The sequence below is a fragment of the Coregonus lavaretus genome, assembly GCF_964263955.1.
Source record: "Coregonus lavaretus genome assembly, chromosome: 24".
NCBI lineage: Eukaryota > Metazoa > Chordata > Actinopteri > Salmoniformes > Salmonidae > Coregonus > Coregonus lavaretus.
The window spans coordinates 18,771,432-18,789,060 of NC_140011.1; the positions used below are offsets into that span (position 1 = coordinate 18,771,432).

The following is a 17,629-nucleotide window of genomic DNA, read 5'->3' on the forward strand; positions in this document are numbered from 1 at the left end:
CAGACCAGTAGTCATCACCCCTCCCTCCCTCCTCCCCCTCTACCTCCGTGCCAGTTCCAATTACCTCAGAGATTTCAGCGAACTGCGTGTTTGCCTGGCAGCACTTCTCCGCCGTCTCCACGGCAACCTCATAGTTGTCCACAAAGGCCCGGTACACTCCAAGCTGGCTGGCCTGTCAGACGAACAGGGAGAGAGAGGGGACAAAATACAGGTCACATTAAAACACTGTCACCACGTCCCATAGCCCATATTTACCAAAGTAGGCCTTCTTTTTGAATTGCTGTTTTGGGGGAAAATAAGGATATGTTGGCATAATCACAACATGAGAAATGACAGCTACAACCCCTGGGCAGTGCAACAACAGAGTTCACCATAACGAGGGAAGGAGAAACAGAAACACAGACTTGGTGACACAGTTCGACAGACGGGGCAGTGTCATCCTCGCCACAGGAAGCACCAGCGTTTCCGTGGCGCATTTCCGGCCTATGGCTTTTGCCATGGTAGTGGTAGCGGCAGAGAGGAGCAGTTTGACGTTTATTGGAATGAGTCTTGTTCTTGAGGCAGAACTAAGCAACTTCCGCTAGATGGCCAGCTGCAAAGTCAAAATTGCCTATATTGTAAAAATTCATGAAAACAAAAATTTGCTTTCTGGTCTTCATTTGTGTGTTTCTGGGAAAAGGGGAATTTAAGCAAGTTGCCCTTGGGCATACATTACCCGTAGTAAGAAAACTGTCTAAAAACACTAGTTAGACCTGAGCGGACCACCCACTGTATTTTTGTATGATTAGCAGTAGCTTAGCGGTTCTTAATGCAGGCAAGATCAGTTTAGGGGTGTTTTACACTATTGTTTCATTTCTTGGGTCCTGCTCAGCCCTTTTTCCCAAACCTTTACCGTGTGTTAAAAAATAAACCTTTTATGTTTGACGGTAGTTTATGGTTGTCGTGTAGTTTTTGTTCTCACTGTTCCATGTCACGATTCTAATTTGCATGAATTATGTTACGGGTCTCTTGTCCATCCACCCTAGACGTTTAAAGCCACGGGGTTCGTAACATTAGGGTTAGGCATTTGGGTTAGTAGTGTGGTTAAGGTTAGGGTTAGGCATTAGGGTTAGTAGTGTGGTTAAGGTTAGGGTTAAGGTTAGGTTTAAAATCTGATTTTATGACTTTGTGGCTGTGCCAGCTAGTGACCACTCTGCAGAGCTGCCTCCAGAACAAGATTCATGACGAAAAACGCTAACCTGCTGGAGTGGAGGCCTGCGGGGTGAGTAATTGGGCCTCCTCTGTAGCTCAGTTGGTAGAGCATGGCGCTTGCAACGGCAGGGTTGTGGGTTCGATTCCCACGGGCGGCCAGTATGAAAAAAAATAATGCACTCACTAACTGTAAGTCGCACTGGATAAGAGTGTCTGCTAAATGACTAAAATGTAAAAATGTTAATTAACGTCTGTGGTAACGGTTGCTGTAAAAGCACATTTGGAACTCCTTGAAACCCTGCCCGCCAGTGACACTATTAATCTCCCTAGTGCTCAACAGCCCAATCCGTTCTCCAGAATATAAGTGTGAGAACAGGGGATAAAGAGGGGAGAGAATAGAATGAATAGAACGGGCGTCCCCATTCAAGTCAATGATAGCATAATGGGTGGACTGGCGGCAATTGCGAGTGTACCCATAGGAGCAAAGCAGGAAGTGTACCCATCAATCTGTGCTGTGATTTATTGAATCAACTCAAATTACATTAAAAATAATACATTCCATGAGCCACATTACCATGAAAATTATTGCATCACAATACCAGGCAGCCATTGCGAGTGTACCAATGTGTTTACCAGTCAAATTGCCAGGGTTTCTATGGGGTAGAGTGTGTGATGGTGAGAGAGGGGGCAACTGAGGCAAACGCAGAGATGTTTCACACACATGCAGCTAAGTTGACGCTGGAGAAAAGCCTACAAGAACACGGCTTATCTGAATCCCCTTAGCACAGGTCCATTTGCATCTGATAATACATTTTTACAGTGCATTGTATGTCGATGGGCTGCCAGATCCTGTTCCTAAAAACCCTCTCCTCTCTCTAGCATCACCTATGAGCTCATCCCATTCCCTCACATACACATTATCCCCCTGGTGTGACCCCTGACCTCTACAGCATTTCATGTCCGCTGCCGACACAAAGAGACAATCGATTTAGACCCTCTGCGAAAGAAACCCACATTTTTCCAGGAGATGCTGGAAGTTATGGGGTAAAGCAATTTTCAGCGCACCAAGCAATCCTATCCCCACTGCGTCTGAGTCCTGCCTCGGGCCAGAATCAATCTGCACCACAGTGGACAGGAATTCAGAGCGTGACAATCCCACTATGGGCGGGGAGGAGCCGGAATGGCGGTAATAGAGCTGCAGACAACACAGCGGGAGCCACTGGAGCCGCTCGGGACACACAGTTGCTGGCTGAATGCATGGTGATGGAAGATGATGAGTGTAACCGCATGGTTGGGATGATTTTCTTATCTAGCACGCACAGGGAGGAAGAAGTCATCAACAGCACAAGAATGTAACCTGACAATACACATAGCATGTACAGTAATGTATGTTGATGTATGTCTGTGTACATACTGTATCATATGTGTAAATTACTCATAAAATACACCATTGTTATCCATCTATCCTAAACAAAGAAATGGCAGTCTTCATGGTGTATCAGTAGGCCTACATGAGAAACAGCAGTGAGTGAGTGGACAATGAGAGGAAAACACTACTGTATATTATTTAGCCCCATTTTGGGGCTTTACAGGAGTTTTCTTCCCTTCTTTCTGATAGTGATGTGCTGTTACTACTCCTCTGGCTGCCTGTCTGCTACACAGATACTTTAGAGACAGGGGGAGACAGCTCTATCAGAGAGACTCTCTTCTCATCCCTCTCTCGCTCCCCTCCTCCATCCCTAAATGGCTGTCATGTAGGGAGACTTTTTCTGCCGAGTCGGCGTCTTCTCCCCCTGACTGACATCTGTTGAGAGAGGAGAGGAGCAGGAATGATGTCCTCTGCTATGAGGGAGAGATTGAGAGAGAGAGAGCGAGAGAGAAAAAGAGAGAGGGATAGAGAGAGAGAGAGAGAGAGAGATGAAGAACTAACGAACTGCTCCTCTGTTATAGCCTACTATCCATTCATCCAAATTGCTCCTCTCTCAACGCTTGTCTCCTGGGAGATGCAAAACGCAGCGGTTGATGCCACTGATTATCACATAGTAGACACAGACAAGAGAAAGACAGAGGAGAAAAAAAAACTAACAATTAATAAATAAAATGCGGAAAAGGATTCCGGCATGTTCTGCCCTGACAATATAAACAGACAAATAAAAAAACTCCTTTTACATTTTTTAAAAATTGTTTTGGTCATTTAGCAGACGTTCTTGTCCAGAGCGACTTACAGAAGCAGTTAGGGTTAAGTGCCTTGCTCAAGGGCACATCGGCATATTTCTTTCACCTAATCGGCTCCGGGATTCGAACCAGCAACCTTTCCTTCTTCAGGCTTCTGGGGAGAGCAAGCTTTCTGATGTTAATAGTAGGGAAGAGAGAGATAAAAGCCTCCCATCGCTCGGTGTATGGCACTATTTATAGGCTGCTTCTTAGAGACACAAAGCACACAGTGTAGCATTAGTCTCAGCAGAAAAGACAGCATGGTGACACTCTCCTTCTCCCTGTGCACTGTCCTCTTACACACAGTACTCATCACAGGCCCGGCTCCGGCTCTACTGCAGTGACTGCATGAGTATTAGAGTGATTCATTCAGAGTTAATTGACCCATTGTTAACATGATGAAATGGACCCAGTCAGTATAGGTTTGGTTCCGGCCTCCATGGCAGAAGTTCTTGGGTGAGGGGGGCTGGGTGGATAATTCCATCTGTCCCCATAGAGTTTGCACCTCATGAGGTTGATCAAAGTGATTTAATTTACCATTTTGATTATACATTTTGATCAGATCGGACATTTGAAGGCTACCATTCAGAGCAAGGTTGCTGCAGTGAGCTGTGCTACACGGAAACACAGGCAGACTGTATAATACATTCAGGTCCTGTATCGTTCTCAATAAGGCTCATGATGTCATGTTGCCATGTAGCCATGTAGCTGTCAGGCTTCTACAGACACAGGGCATGGGCACACCCCAAGGATCTGTCTTATGACCTTACCTGTTTCTGAAAGAGGTCCCCCACGCGCTGGTGGTGGCTCCACTGCTGCACCCGGGGGAGCAGGCCATCGTAGAACTCCTTGTGGACCTCGTAGAGCTCAGGCACCTTGAAGAAGATGGTCTCAATCTGAGGGATGGTCAGCACCGGCTGGGATGTGGTGGCTGCTGCCTTCAGAGGCTTCATAGGCTGAGAGAACAGGAGGGAGAGAGATAGAGAGTTTGTATAGTGTGTGTGTGTGTGTGTGTGTGTGTGTGTGTGTGTGTGTGTGTGTGTGTGTGTGTGTGTGTGTGTGTGTGTGTGTGTGTGTGTGTGTGTGTGTGTGTGTGTGTGTGTTCCAGCCTCTTACCAGTAGCAATGCTTCCAGGTGGCTGAGGTAGGTTTCCTCGCTGGCCAGGATCCCAGATAGAACCCACTTCCTCATCTCCAGGCCTTTCTCTAAGTCCAACTCCGTCTGCAACGAACACATAGGAAACAACAATGACAAAAGTGCACATACAAGTACTGTACAGACTGAGACAATGCAAACCAGGCATGACCATTAGTTTGAGTCTGAATGACAACAATGTAGTGGGAAGATAGAGGAGCAATAGTTTATAAAAGCTGGGGTGTTGTCACGTTCGTTCAATGACGGGACAGACCAAGGCGCAGCGTGATATACGTACATGTTTATTTACACTGAATAAACACACGACAAAACAACAACTGAACCGTGAAGGTTATACATACAACGAACCTTACCCGGAACAAGATCCCACAACTCAATAGTGCCAATAGGCTGCCTAAGTATGGTCCCCAATCAGAGACAACGAGCGACAGCTGCCTCTGATTGGGAACCACACCGGCCAACATAGAACCATACACACTAGATCCCACATAGAAAATACTACATAACAAAGAATATACACACCCTGACTCAACATATACGAGTCCCCTGAGTCAGGGCGTGACAGGTGTAAAATACAAGATACAGCTTCATCTTTAAAGAAGCCATTGTTCTCACATTCTTCCAGGCCAACCCAACCTCATTATAGAGTAAAAACATTCAACATGCGGCCAAGGAAAAATCTTTGGGCCGTCTTGCCTAACCAAGGAACCTAAAATAACTCTGGCAGTCAGGGTTTCCCATGGGATGTAGGTTGGTATCTAAAAGTGGCCCAGACAGAGGAGAGTCATGGCAGGAGGCATAGCTAACCCTCAGGCTACAGGACAGATGAGAGAAGGAGTGGAGGAGGGGGAGAGTGGAGCAGGGCATGGTAGAGAAGGCCATGGCTGGGCCAGGCAGTACCTCTCCTGGGTCTGGTTCACTAAGCTGAACTAAAGCTATCTGTACCCAGCTATTTCAGAGCACAGCCTGGGGTCCTTGGAAAGAGAGATAGTGAGAGGGGAGGGGTAAGCTACAATAGCGAGGGATCTGACTACTGCCTTAATGGGAGACTATGAGGAGAATGTACTTTAGTCTCAGATGGGATAAGGGCCAGACATTATGCACCCTCAGGTATGGGGCTTATCTCTGTGTGTGATTGTGTGTATGTGATTGTGTGTTTGGTTTTACTATCCTTGTGGGGACCAGAATTCCTCAAAAGGCACACAACTTTGGACAAGTGGGGACATTTCGCCAGGTCCCCACATAGAAAAAGGCTATTTTAAGCTTAGGGGTTAGATTTAGGGTTATGGTTAGAATTAGGGTTAGAATTAGGGTTAGGGGTTAGGTTTAGGGGTTAAGGTAAGGTTAAGTGTTAGGTTTAGGGGAAATATGATTTTGAATGGGAATCAGCTGTTTGGTCCCCACAAGGATAGTAAAATAAATGTGTGTGTGTGTGTGTGAAACAATTTAGTAACAAAAGCCATAGGAGAGAGATAATAAGTCCAACACATGCATAAATGCTGAAATTAATTACAGAATGCGAGAAAGTACCGTGTGTGTGTGTGTTAATGGGGGGTAAATGAGCCTGAAACTCCTGTTTCCATGGCCACTGCACAGGTAGTGGAAGCAGCAGATGTCAGTAAGAGTCTCTGGGGAACTACAGGGGTCCAGACAAACTGATGGACTCCATTACCCAGGGGTCTGTGCTGTGGACTTCATTACCATGTCTGTGCTGTGTTTGGCTCTGCTTCTTTGGCTCTTATACAATAGGCTTTTTCTGCTTCCATAATTGAGAGTGTTAAAAGAGAAGATCATATAAAGCATTTTATTTGACAAGAGTATGTACGCTTTGGACGTTTGGATCAACTACATGCCTGAGAACAGATGTGTGACCACCTATTTCACCTGAAGAAGATCAATCCATTGAACGTTGAATCTAATATTTTTCTGGTGTTTAGCTAATCTTCATCCATCCTCTAACCCTGTAAGTTTGGCAAGGCAAAACCCTGAGACATGCTCTGGAACTTTGGCGACTAGTAAGTATTTTTTAAACCTCCCGCTTTGGGCTGGATGTGTCAATGCGTAGTTCATACATGCATAATCTATGAGCAGAATTACTGTCTTACCTCAATTAACAACGAAATCCCTAGTTTGAAAGCGACTGTTTACTAAAAGCTGTGCGGCGCCATTTTCCCTACATTTTCCCCCACGTGGGCCAGCCCCCTAGCAATTAGAGTGCTAGCCAATGATCTTGAGCCCCTCACCATTGAGTGACAGCTAGCAAGATGCACACACAGCAGAGCGAGAGATAGAGCAATGATGTGGTGCACATACACCAAAGTGGTCCTCTGTAGCTCAATTGGTAGAGCATGGCGCTTGTAACACCAGGGTAGTGGGTTCGATCCCCGGGACCCATACGTAAAAATTTATGCACACATGACTGTAAGTCGCTTTGGATAAAAGCGTCTGCTAAATGGCATATTATTATATTATACACTACATGACCAAAAGTACACTACATGACCAAACATCTCATTCCGAAATCCTGGGCATTAATATGGAGTTGGACCCCCTTTGCTGCTATAACAGCCTCCACTCTTCTGGGAAGGCTTTCCACTAGATGTTGGAACATTGCTGCAGGGACTTGCTTCCATTCAGCCACAATAGCATTAGTGAGGTTGGGCACTGATGTTGGGCGATAAGGCCTGGTTCGCAGTCGGTGTTCCAATTCATTCCAATGGTGTTCGATGGGGTTGAGGTCAGGGCTCTGTGCAGGCCAGTCAAGTTCTTCCACACCGATCTCGACAAACCATTTCTGTATGGACCTCGCTTTGTGCACGGGGCCATTGTCATGCTGAAACAGGAAAGGGCCTTCCCCAAACTGTTGGAAGCACAGAATCATCTAGAATGTCATTGTATGCTGTAGCGTTAAGATTTCCCTTCACTGGAACTAAGGGGCCTAGGTCCCGTTCTGTGAGCTTGTGTGGCCTACCACTTCGCGGCTGAGCCGTTGTTGCTCCTTGACGTTTCCACTTCACAATAACAGCACTTACAGTTGACCGGGGAAGCTCTAGCAGGGCAGAAATCTGACGAACTGACTTGTTGGAAAGGTGGCATCCTATGACAGTGCCACGTTGAATGTCACTGAGCTCTTCAGTAAGGTCATTCTACTACCAATGTTTGTCTATGGAGATTGCATGGCTGTGTCCTTGATTGTATACACCTGTCAGCAACGGGTTTGGCTGAAATAGCCTAATCCACTTATTTGAAGGGGTGTCCACATACTTTTGTATATATAGTGTATCTGCACATAGTACGTCATTTTTGGGGTCCACTTTTGGATCGTGAGCACTACTTTCAGAACTAATGGCTAAAAAGTATACAAAAGTACCAGAGAATCTCTTTAAATTAAAGTGAATGAAGAGAAAATTAGTGAAACCTTATAGAGTTATAATGGGCCCAGCCAGCCCACGTTGTGGAGCTGAGTGAGAAGGGAAAACAACGAGTGTTTATTAATTCACTGCTCAGGCCCAGACACTCCTCCTCTCCTTAGGGGGGCCCATCACATCTCCATAATAACATATTTTATTCATTGCCGTGGCAACAACTAATGAGCCCCTCTCAGAGTTCAGACGCCCAAGACAGAGGGGGTCTAGGCCTGGGCCTATAGCTCAGCTGATTATGCTAACAACAGCAGCCCCTCTCTTAAAGTAGGTACCTACTGTACACACAACTAAAAGTGTTGAGTGTGTCTGGTGTGTGTGTGTGTAAATAGTAGGACAATCATAAGGGAAGCACCCACCCAAAGTCAGTCTACAGTAACTTTGTGTATCTTGACTTCATTTCTCATTCGCTAAATACATCCTAAATACCACAACATGACTGTAAGTCGCTTTGGATAAAAGCGTCTGCTAAGTGGCATATTATTATTATTATAACTAGCAGTGGTGCTAATAGTATGGATTCATCATCACTACTGATTTGTTTAAGTATGTCTCAATCTAATTGCTCACTGGAAATACATCATAATATATATACTAACAGTTATTATAATATGAGTAAGCAGATGGCCTAATAACTGAGGACATTGAGAGAAATGTAGAAACATTGAAATAACATTTATTCTCTTCTCTCAGTTTCCCATGGTAGCGAGATTTCCATAAGGTTCAAAGCCAAGTAGGAGGCGGGTGTTGGCGTCTCATTTTAAATTAGTCCTGTTCACTTTCATTTCTCATATTTCCTCTGAAAATCACCATCATCCCTCTCTCTCTGAAGTATTTCTGTACAGGAGTGAGTTATTGTACTGTAATACTTTCTATTTCAAGAGAGACTGACTAAATAGGCATTGACAGAGAGATATGCTACAGGGGCCTGACGGTTAGTCTATCTAGTTATTCTACATCTCTGGGTTGATGTCTGCCACACTGCATCCCACGATGACTTTTGTTTTTAATCATTTTTAGTCAGGCAACAAAAATTAAATTCATTTTGAGTCAGGCATAAAAAAATGCCAGGCAGTGGGGACTCATTAAAGACATAACAGCCTTGAGGAGAATCTTAACCCTTCAGAAGAGCTGGCAGGGTCCACAGACATGAGAGTGACCTTTTTCCAGGTCGATGCCTCAGGGGTGATCTCTCAGGAATGGCCTGCCTGATGGTTGCGGAAGACTCTGGGGGAGATACACTATATATACAAAAGTATGTGGAAACCCCTTCAAATTAGTGAATTTGGCTATTTCAGCCACACCCGTTGCTGACAGGTATATACAATCGAGCACACAACCATGCGATCCCCATAGACAAACATTGGCAGTAGAATGGCCTTACTGAAGAGCTCTGTGACTTTCAACGTGGCACCGTCATAGGATGCCAAGAATAAGATCACCATGCGCAATGCCAAGCGTCGGCTGGAGTGGTGTAAAGCTCACCGCCATTGGACTCTGGAGCAGTGGAAACGAGTTCTCTGGAGTGATGAATCACGCCTCACCATCTGGCAGTCCGACGGACGAATCTGGGTTTGGCGGATGCAAGGAGAACGCTACCTGCCCCAATGCATAGTGCCAACTGTAAAGTTTGGTGGAGGAGGAATAATGGTCTGGGGCTGTTTTTCATGGTTCAGTCTCTTAGTTCCAGGGGAAAAGTTAACGCTACAGCATACAACGACATTCTAGACGATTCTGTGCTTCCAACTTTGTGGCAACAGTTTGGGAAGGCCCTATCCTGTTTCAGCATGACAATGCCCCTGTGCACAAAGCGAGGTCCATACAGAAATGGTTTGTCGAGATCAGTGTGGAAGAACTTGACTTGCCTGCACAGAGCCCTGACCTCAACCCCATCAAACACCTGCACAGTCCCCGCAGCAATGTTCCAACTTCTAGTGGAAAGCCTTCCCAGAAGAGTAGAGGCTGTTATAGCAGCAAAGGGGGGACCAACTCCATATTAATGCCCATGATTTTGGAATGAGACGTTCGCCAAGCATGTAGTGTGGTGACTCTGACTCACTCTGATGACATCACGATGCTGTGCAGTCGGCTGAACCAATCAATGGGCTCTCTCCAGCCTGACTCATTGAAAGGGGGGATGACAGGGGTATCATTGAGGAGAGGAGGACTCTTCCCTTCCTCCGAGAGGGCATGTCAGGGAGGGACATAATTGCATTTAGGAGAATATTACTGAAAAACGTCTCAGTGTGCACCAATCTGTCTATGTGTGGTGCAGTTGTTTGGATGGTTTTATGAGTGTAATATGTTTAGCTGGAGCTCTTTCTGCTAGCTCTACTAAAACTACAGTAGCATGTTTACTTTGGGATTGTGCCTCCAAATACAGGAGTTTGCTTAGCAAATCTCACTCAATCCCTGCTACTGTATAACAAATCCATCACTCTTTGTGGACAGTGAGAGAGAGAGAGAGAGAGAGAGAGAGAGAGAGAGAGAGAGAGAGAGAGAGAGAGAGAGAGAGAGAGAGAGAGAGAGAGAGAGAGAGAGATCAGGAGAGATAAGAGATGTAGTAGCAGAGAGAGAGAGAGTGTGTGTGTGTGTGTGCTTATTAAAACCAATGAGTGAGACAAACCCACAGGTCAGAGGTTGGGTGCAGCCCAGGCATAATTTATTAGAAGATTCAACCATCAATCAATTTGACAAGCGCTCTCTCTGCCTTTGAGGCGAGTCAGGGGCAGGTCATAGGCCTTCCTTTATAACCATTGATGTGACAACTTCCTCCAGGGGAGAGAGCGAGAGAGACTGACTGCAGCACAGTGAGTTTATTAGCACAACACATACTCACACTGCACCAGGCTAACCCAAACAGTGAGGTGTACACACACACACCTATCACAAGTTTATCACATCACAAAAACTGCAATATAACTAAGGTAATACAGATAATGAATGACGATAATAAGCTTACAGTTGAAGTCTACATACACTTAGGTTGGAGTCATTAATACTCGTTTTTCAACCACTCCACAAATTTCTTGTTAACAAACTATAGTTTTGGCAAGTCGGTTAGGACATCTACTTTGTGCATGACACAAGTAATTTTTCCAACAATTGTTTACAGGCATATTATTTCACTTATAATTAACTTTATAACAATTCCAGTGGGTCAGAAGTTTACATACACTAAGTTGCCTTTAAATAGCTTGGAAAATTCCAGAAAATGATGTTATGGCTTTAGAAGCTTCCGATAGGCTAATTGACATCATTTGAGTCAACTGGAGGTGTACCTGTGGATGTATTTCAAGGCCTACCTTCAAACTCAGTGAATCTCTTTGCTTGACATCATGGGAAAATCAAAAGAAATCAGCCAAGACCTCAGAAAAGAAATTGTACACCTCCACCTCAGACTGGGGCGAAGGTTCACCTTCCAACAGGACAACGACCCTAAGCACACAGCCAAGACAATGCAGGAGTGGCTTCGGTGTCTGTCACGGTCGTCTATGTCGTCCAAGTATGACCAAGGCGCAACGTGTCCAAGAAACATGACTTTATTTAGCAAAGTAACCAAAATCCAAAACAAAAGACGACTCAATGAAGTCCACGGTACACAGACCGAAACATGGAACAAAAACCCACAAAACCAAGGAGAAACCACACAGTATAAATATGGCTCCCAATCAGAGATAACGAGCCGACAGCTGACACTCGTTACCTCCGATTGGGAGTCATATGACTAATCAAGCACAAACACCAAACATAGAAATCAACAACCTAGACACCCCAACATAGAAATACACCCAAACAAATGAAAATGAACAACCCTGGCTCAAATATCAAAGTCCATGGAGCCAGAGTGTCACAGTACCCCCCCCTAAAGGTGCGAACTCCGGGCGCACCAACATAAGGACTAGGGGAGGGTCTGGGTGGGCGTCTGTCCACGGTGGCGGCTCTGGTCCCGGTCGTGATCCCCACCCCACCACAGTCACAACCTGCTTCAGTAGCCTCCTCCCAATGACCACCCTCCAACTAACCCCACCTGGACTAAGGGGCAACACCGGACTAAGGGGCAGCACCGGACTAAGGGGCAGCACCGGGATAAGGGGCAGCACCGGGATAAGGGGCAGCACCGGGCTAAGGGGCAGCACCGGACTAAGGGGCAGCACCGGGCTAAGGGACAGTACCTGACTAAGGGGCAGCACCGGACTGAGGGGCAGCTCCGGACTGAATGGCGGATCCTGGCTGGCTGGCTCTGGCGGATCCTGGCTGGCTGGCGGATCCGGGCTGGACGGCTCTGGCGGATCCTGGCTGGACGGCTCTGGCGGATCCTGGCTGGACGGCTCTGGCGGATCCTGGCTGGACGGCTCATGGCTGGCTGACGGATCTGGCTGCTCATGGCTGGCTGACGGATCTGGCTGCTCATGGCTGGCGGAAGGCTCTGGCTGATCCTGTCTGGCGGACGGCTCTGGCTGATCCTGTCTGGCGGAAGGCTCTGGCTGATCCTGTCTGGCGGAAGGCTCTGGCTGATCCTGTCTGGCGGAAGGCTCTGGCTGATCCTGTCTGGCGGAAGGCTCTGGCTGATCCTGTCTGGCGGAAGGCTCTGGCTGCTCCTGTCTGGCGGAGAGCTCTAGCGGCTCCGGTCTGGCGGACGGCTCTGAAGGCTCATGGCAGACGGGCGGCTTTGCAGGCTCAGTACAGACGGGCAGTTCCTGTGGCGCTTGGCAGACGGACAGTTCAGACGGCGTTGGGCAGACGGGCAGTTCAGACGGCGTTGGGCAGACGGACAGTTCAGGCCCCGTTGGGCAGACGGGCAGTTCAGACGGCGTTGGGCAGACGGACAGTTCAGGCCCCGTTGGGCAGACGGCAGACTCTGGCTGTCTGAGGCGCATCGTAGGCCTGGTGCGTGGTGCCGGAACAGGAGGTACCGGGCTGAGGACACGCATCTCAGGGCTAGTGCGGGGAGAAGCAACAGGGCATGCTGGACCCTGGGGACGCACCGTAGGCCTGATGCGTGGTGCCGGAACTGGAGGTACCGGGCTGAGGACACGCATCTCAGGGCTAGTGCGGAGAGAAGCAACAGGGCATGCTGGACCCTGGGGACGCACCGTAGGCCTGATGCGTGGTGCCGGAACTGGAGGTACCGGGCTGAGGACACGCATCTCAGGGCTAGTGCGGGAAGCAGGAACAGGGCATACTGGACCCTGGGGACGCACCGTAGGCCTGATGCGTGGTGCCGGAACTGGAGGTACCGGGCTGAGGACACGCATCTCAGGGCTAGTGCGGGAAACAGGAACAGGACGCACAGGACTCGGGGAACACACAGGAGGCTTAGTGCGTGGTGTAGGCACTGGTGGTACTGGACTGGAGACAGGAGGTGGTGCCGGAAATACCGGACCGTGCAGGCGTACTGGCTCCCTTGAGCACTGAGCCTGACCAACCTTACCTGGTTGTATGCTCCCCGTCGCCTGACCAGTACAGGGAGGTGGAATAACCCGCACCGGGCTATGTAGGCGAACCGGGGACACCATGCGTAAGGCTGGTGCCATGTAAGCCGGCCCGAGGAGACGCACTGGTGACCGGATGCGTGGGGCCGGCCTCATGACATCTGGCTCAATGCTCAGTCTAGCCCGGCCGATACGTGGAGCCGGAATGTACCGAACCGGGCTATGCCTGCGTACAGGAGACACCATGCGCTCTACTGCGTAACACGGTGTCTGCCCGTACTCTCGCTCTCCACGGTCCGTCCAGGGAGTAGGCGCAGGTCTCCTACCTGACTTCGCCACACTCCCTTCTAGCCCCCCCCCCCCAAGAAATTTTTGGGTAGTACTCTCGGGCTTCCAGCCTTGCCTCCGTGCTGCCTCCTCATATCGCCGCCTCTCGGCTTTAGCTGCCTCCCGCTCTTCACGAGGACGGCGATATTCTCCCGGTTGATCCCAAGGCCCCTCACCATCCAGAATCTCCTCCCATGTCCATGAATCCTTTATGGGAGTCCATAAATCCTGTGTAGGTAGGTCCTGTTGCCGCTTGACACGCTGCTTGGTCTTTTTGTGGTGGGTTTTTCTGTCACGGTCGTCTATGTCGTCCAAGTATGACCAAGGCGCAACGTGTCCAAGAAACATGACTTTATTTAGCAAAGTAACCAAAATCCAAAACAAAAGACGACTCAATGAAGTCCACGGTACACAGACCGAAACATGGAACAAAAACCCACAAAACCAAGGAGAAACCACACAGTATAAATATGGCTCCCAATCAGAGATAACGAGCCGACAGCTGACACTCGTTACCTCCGATTGGGAGTCATATGACTAATCAAGCACAAACACCAAACATAGAAATCAACAACCTAGACACCCCAACATAGAAATACACCCAAACAAATGAAAATGAACAACCCTGGCTCAAATATCAAAGTCCATGGAGCCAGAGTGTCACAGTGTCACGATCGTCATAATGATTGGACCAAGGCGCAGCGTGATATGCGTACATCTCTTTAATAGTGTACTTAGCAACACGATACAAATAACAAAAACAACAAACGATACGTGAAGTCCTCGGTCATACACAAACCTACACGGAACAAGATCCCACAAAACACAAGTACACAACAGGCTGCCTTAGTATGGTTCCCAATCAGAGACAACAAGCAACAGCTGATTCTCGTTGCCTCTGATTGAGAACCACCCCGGCCAACATAGAAACACATAACCTAGAACAGAACATAGAAAACGAAACATAGACACTACACAAAGAAACTAACACCCTGGCTCAACATACAAGAGTCCCTAGAGCCAGGGCGTGACAGTACCCCCCCCCCCAAAGGCGCGGACTGTGACCGTGCCAACATAAACCCAACAGGGGAGGGGCCGGGTGGGCATTCCTCCTCGGAGGCGGATCCGGCTCCGGGCGTGACCACCACCCTCTAACAACCCCCCCGTAGCGCCCATGGTCTGGTCTGGCCCCGCTGGCTGGAGCTGGACTGGACATCGGTGGAGCGGATTGCTTAGGCTCCGGTGTGGAGCAGCTGACCGGTACCTGACCAGGCACCGGTGAAACAGGCACGGGCTGTGCCGGACTGACGACGCGCACCACAGGCTTGGTGCGGGGAGCAGGGACGGGCCGGACCGGGCTGGCGACGCGCACCACAGGCTTGGTGCGGGGAGCAGGAACGGGCCGGACCGGACTGACGTCGCGCACCACTGGCTTGGTGCGGGGAGCAGGAACGGGCCGGACCGGGCTGACGACGCGCACCACTGGCTTGGTGCGGGGAGCAGGAATGGACCGGGCCGGGCTGGCGACGTGCACCATAGGCTTGGTGCGGGGAGCAGGAACAGGCCGGGCCGGGCTGGCGACATGCACCACAGGCTTGGTGCGAGGGGCAGGAACAGGCCAGACCGGGCTGGCGACGCGCACCACAGGCTTGGTGCGGGGAGCAGGAACAGGCCGGGCCGGGCTGGCGACGCGCACCACAGGCCTGGTGCGGGGAACAGGAACAGGCCGGACCGGGCTGTGGAGACGGACTGGAGGTCTGGAGCGAAGAGCTGACACAACCCGTCCTGGCTGAATGCCTATTTTTACACACTCTGTGTGAGGCATCAGCACAGGACGTACAGGGCTGTGTACTCGTACTGGCACTACAGCACGTGACACTGGCGCAGGATATCCGGGACCGAGGAGGGGTACTGGAGGCCACGAGCGTTGAGCCGGCACACTCCGTCCTGGCTGCATGCCCACCTTAGCACGACACGTGAGTGGTGCTAGCACAGGACGTACAGGACTGTGCCGGACCACTCGCGGCACAGTACGCAGCTCCGCATACCTCGGAACCTGCCCAGTCTCACGCTGCCTAGCCTGAGTACGGGGAGTTGGCTCTGCTCTACCTCTAGGCTCCGCCAACCTCCCTTCCAGCCCCCCAAACCCGGTGGCCTCCTCTCCTAATCCACAAACTCGCCCTGTAGCTGCCTCCAGCCGCCCCGTCGTCCATGCCGTGTGCCCCCCCCAAAAAATGTATTGGGGTTGCCTCTTGCCTATCCGACGACGGCCAGGTTGGCACCGCTTCTCCTCTTCTGCCTGGGTCTCCCCATTCATCGCCCTCCGGTAACGGACGGCCTCCTCCTCCGTGATCTGCCCCCAACCGAGGAGGACATCCACTAACGTTACCTCCGGCGTTTGCTCCTGGACACGCTGCTTGGTCCTGTATTGGTGGGATCTTCTGTCACGATCGTCATAATGATTGGACCAAGGTGCAGCGTGATATGCGTACATCTCTTTAATAGTGTACTTAGCAACACGATACAAATAACAAAACAACAAACGATACGTGAAGTCCTCGGTCATACACAAACCTACACGGAACAAGATCCCACAAAACACAAGTGGACAACAGGCTGCCTTAGTATGGTTCCCAATCAGAGACAACAAGCAACAGCTGATTCTCGTTGCCTCTGATTGAGAACCACCCCGGCCAACATAGAAACACATAACCTAGAACAGAACATAGAAAACGAAACATAGACACTACACAAAGAAACTAACACCCTGGCTCAACATACAAGAGTCCCTAGAGCCAGGGCGTGACATTCGGGACAAGTCTCTGAATGTTCTTGAGTGGCTCAGCCAGAGCCCGGACTTGAACCCGATCGAACATCTCTGGAGAGACCTGAAAATAGCTGTGCAGCAACGCTCCCCATCCAACCTGACAGAGCTTGAGAGGATCTGCAGAGAAGAATGGGAGAAACTCCCCAAATACAGGTGTGCCAAGCTTGTAGAGTCATACACAAGAAGACTCCAGGCTGTAATTGCTGCCAAAGGTGCTTCAACAAAGTACTGAGTAAAGGGTCTGAATACTTAAGTAAATGTGATATTTCAAATTTTTATTTTGTATAAATTAGCAAACATTTCTAAAAACCTGTTTTTGCTTTGTCATTATGGGGTATGGTGTGTAGATTGATGAGGATATATATATTAAAAAAAAAAAAAAATTTAGAATAAGGCTGTAACCTAACAAAATGTGGAAAAAGTCAAGGGGTCTGAATACTTTCTGAAGGCACTGTATACATGTGCCTCAGAGATAAGTGTTTATGTCTCTTCATGGTTGAGGCCGTGAGGGAGGGCCAGAGGGTGATAGAATAGAGCCCCACTGTGGAGGTGTCATAATACCCATAAAACCTAGCGGTCAAACAGTGAAATGGTTCCAATTGTTTTTCTCCCATTCATTGTTCCTATAGGGGATTTTAGAAACACTTCAAATAAAGGCTGTGTTTCGTGTAGGCTTAACCTGTTGTGACAATCATGTAAACCTCTCTCGGACAAGGTGACTTTTATCAATATATTCGGCTCTATTTACTCTCAGATTTGAAAATGCTAATTAGCATCAAAGTAGACATCATGCAAAACTACAAATCCCTGCAAGCACCTGCACGTCATCTCTAGCTGTCACCTTTGCTAACAGGTATTGTGTCAATTTAAAACTTGTACAAGACAGTTCACAGAATTGTCCATTTAAAGAAATGTAGCCAATTTATTAATTATTACATGTAGGTAACACTAGATAGTTCATCCAGAGATTCGCCAGTCTCGTCCAGATCATCATGGCATTTGTAGTTATTTATGATAGCCACATTAGCAGCTAATTAGCATTTCATTTTGGGGTGGAT

At 48.7% G+C, this 17,629-nt stretch overlaps 1 protein-coding gene across 1 annotated transcript in view; it reads right to left on the minus strand.

Annotated features, from left to right (window-relative positions):
• Positions 1-17,629, minus strand: part of LOC311100035 (breakpoint cluster region protein-like) — a gene marked incomplete at its 5' end in the record, with an annotated part of 123,936 nt that overhangs the window by 18,086 nt on the left and 88,221 nt on the right. The window contains 3 exons of the mRNA XM_084140773.1: positions 65-172; positions 4,176-4,361; positions 4,522-4,626. Coding sequence (XP_083996899.1) covers positions 65-172; positions 4,176-4,361; positions 4,522-4,626 — 399 coding nt within the window. The remainder of the gene's footprint in view (positions 1-64; positions 173-4,175; positions 4,362-4,521; positions 4,627-17,629) is intronic.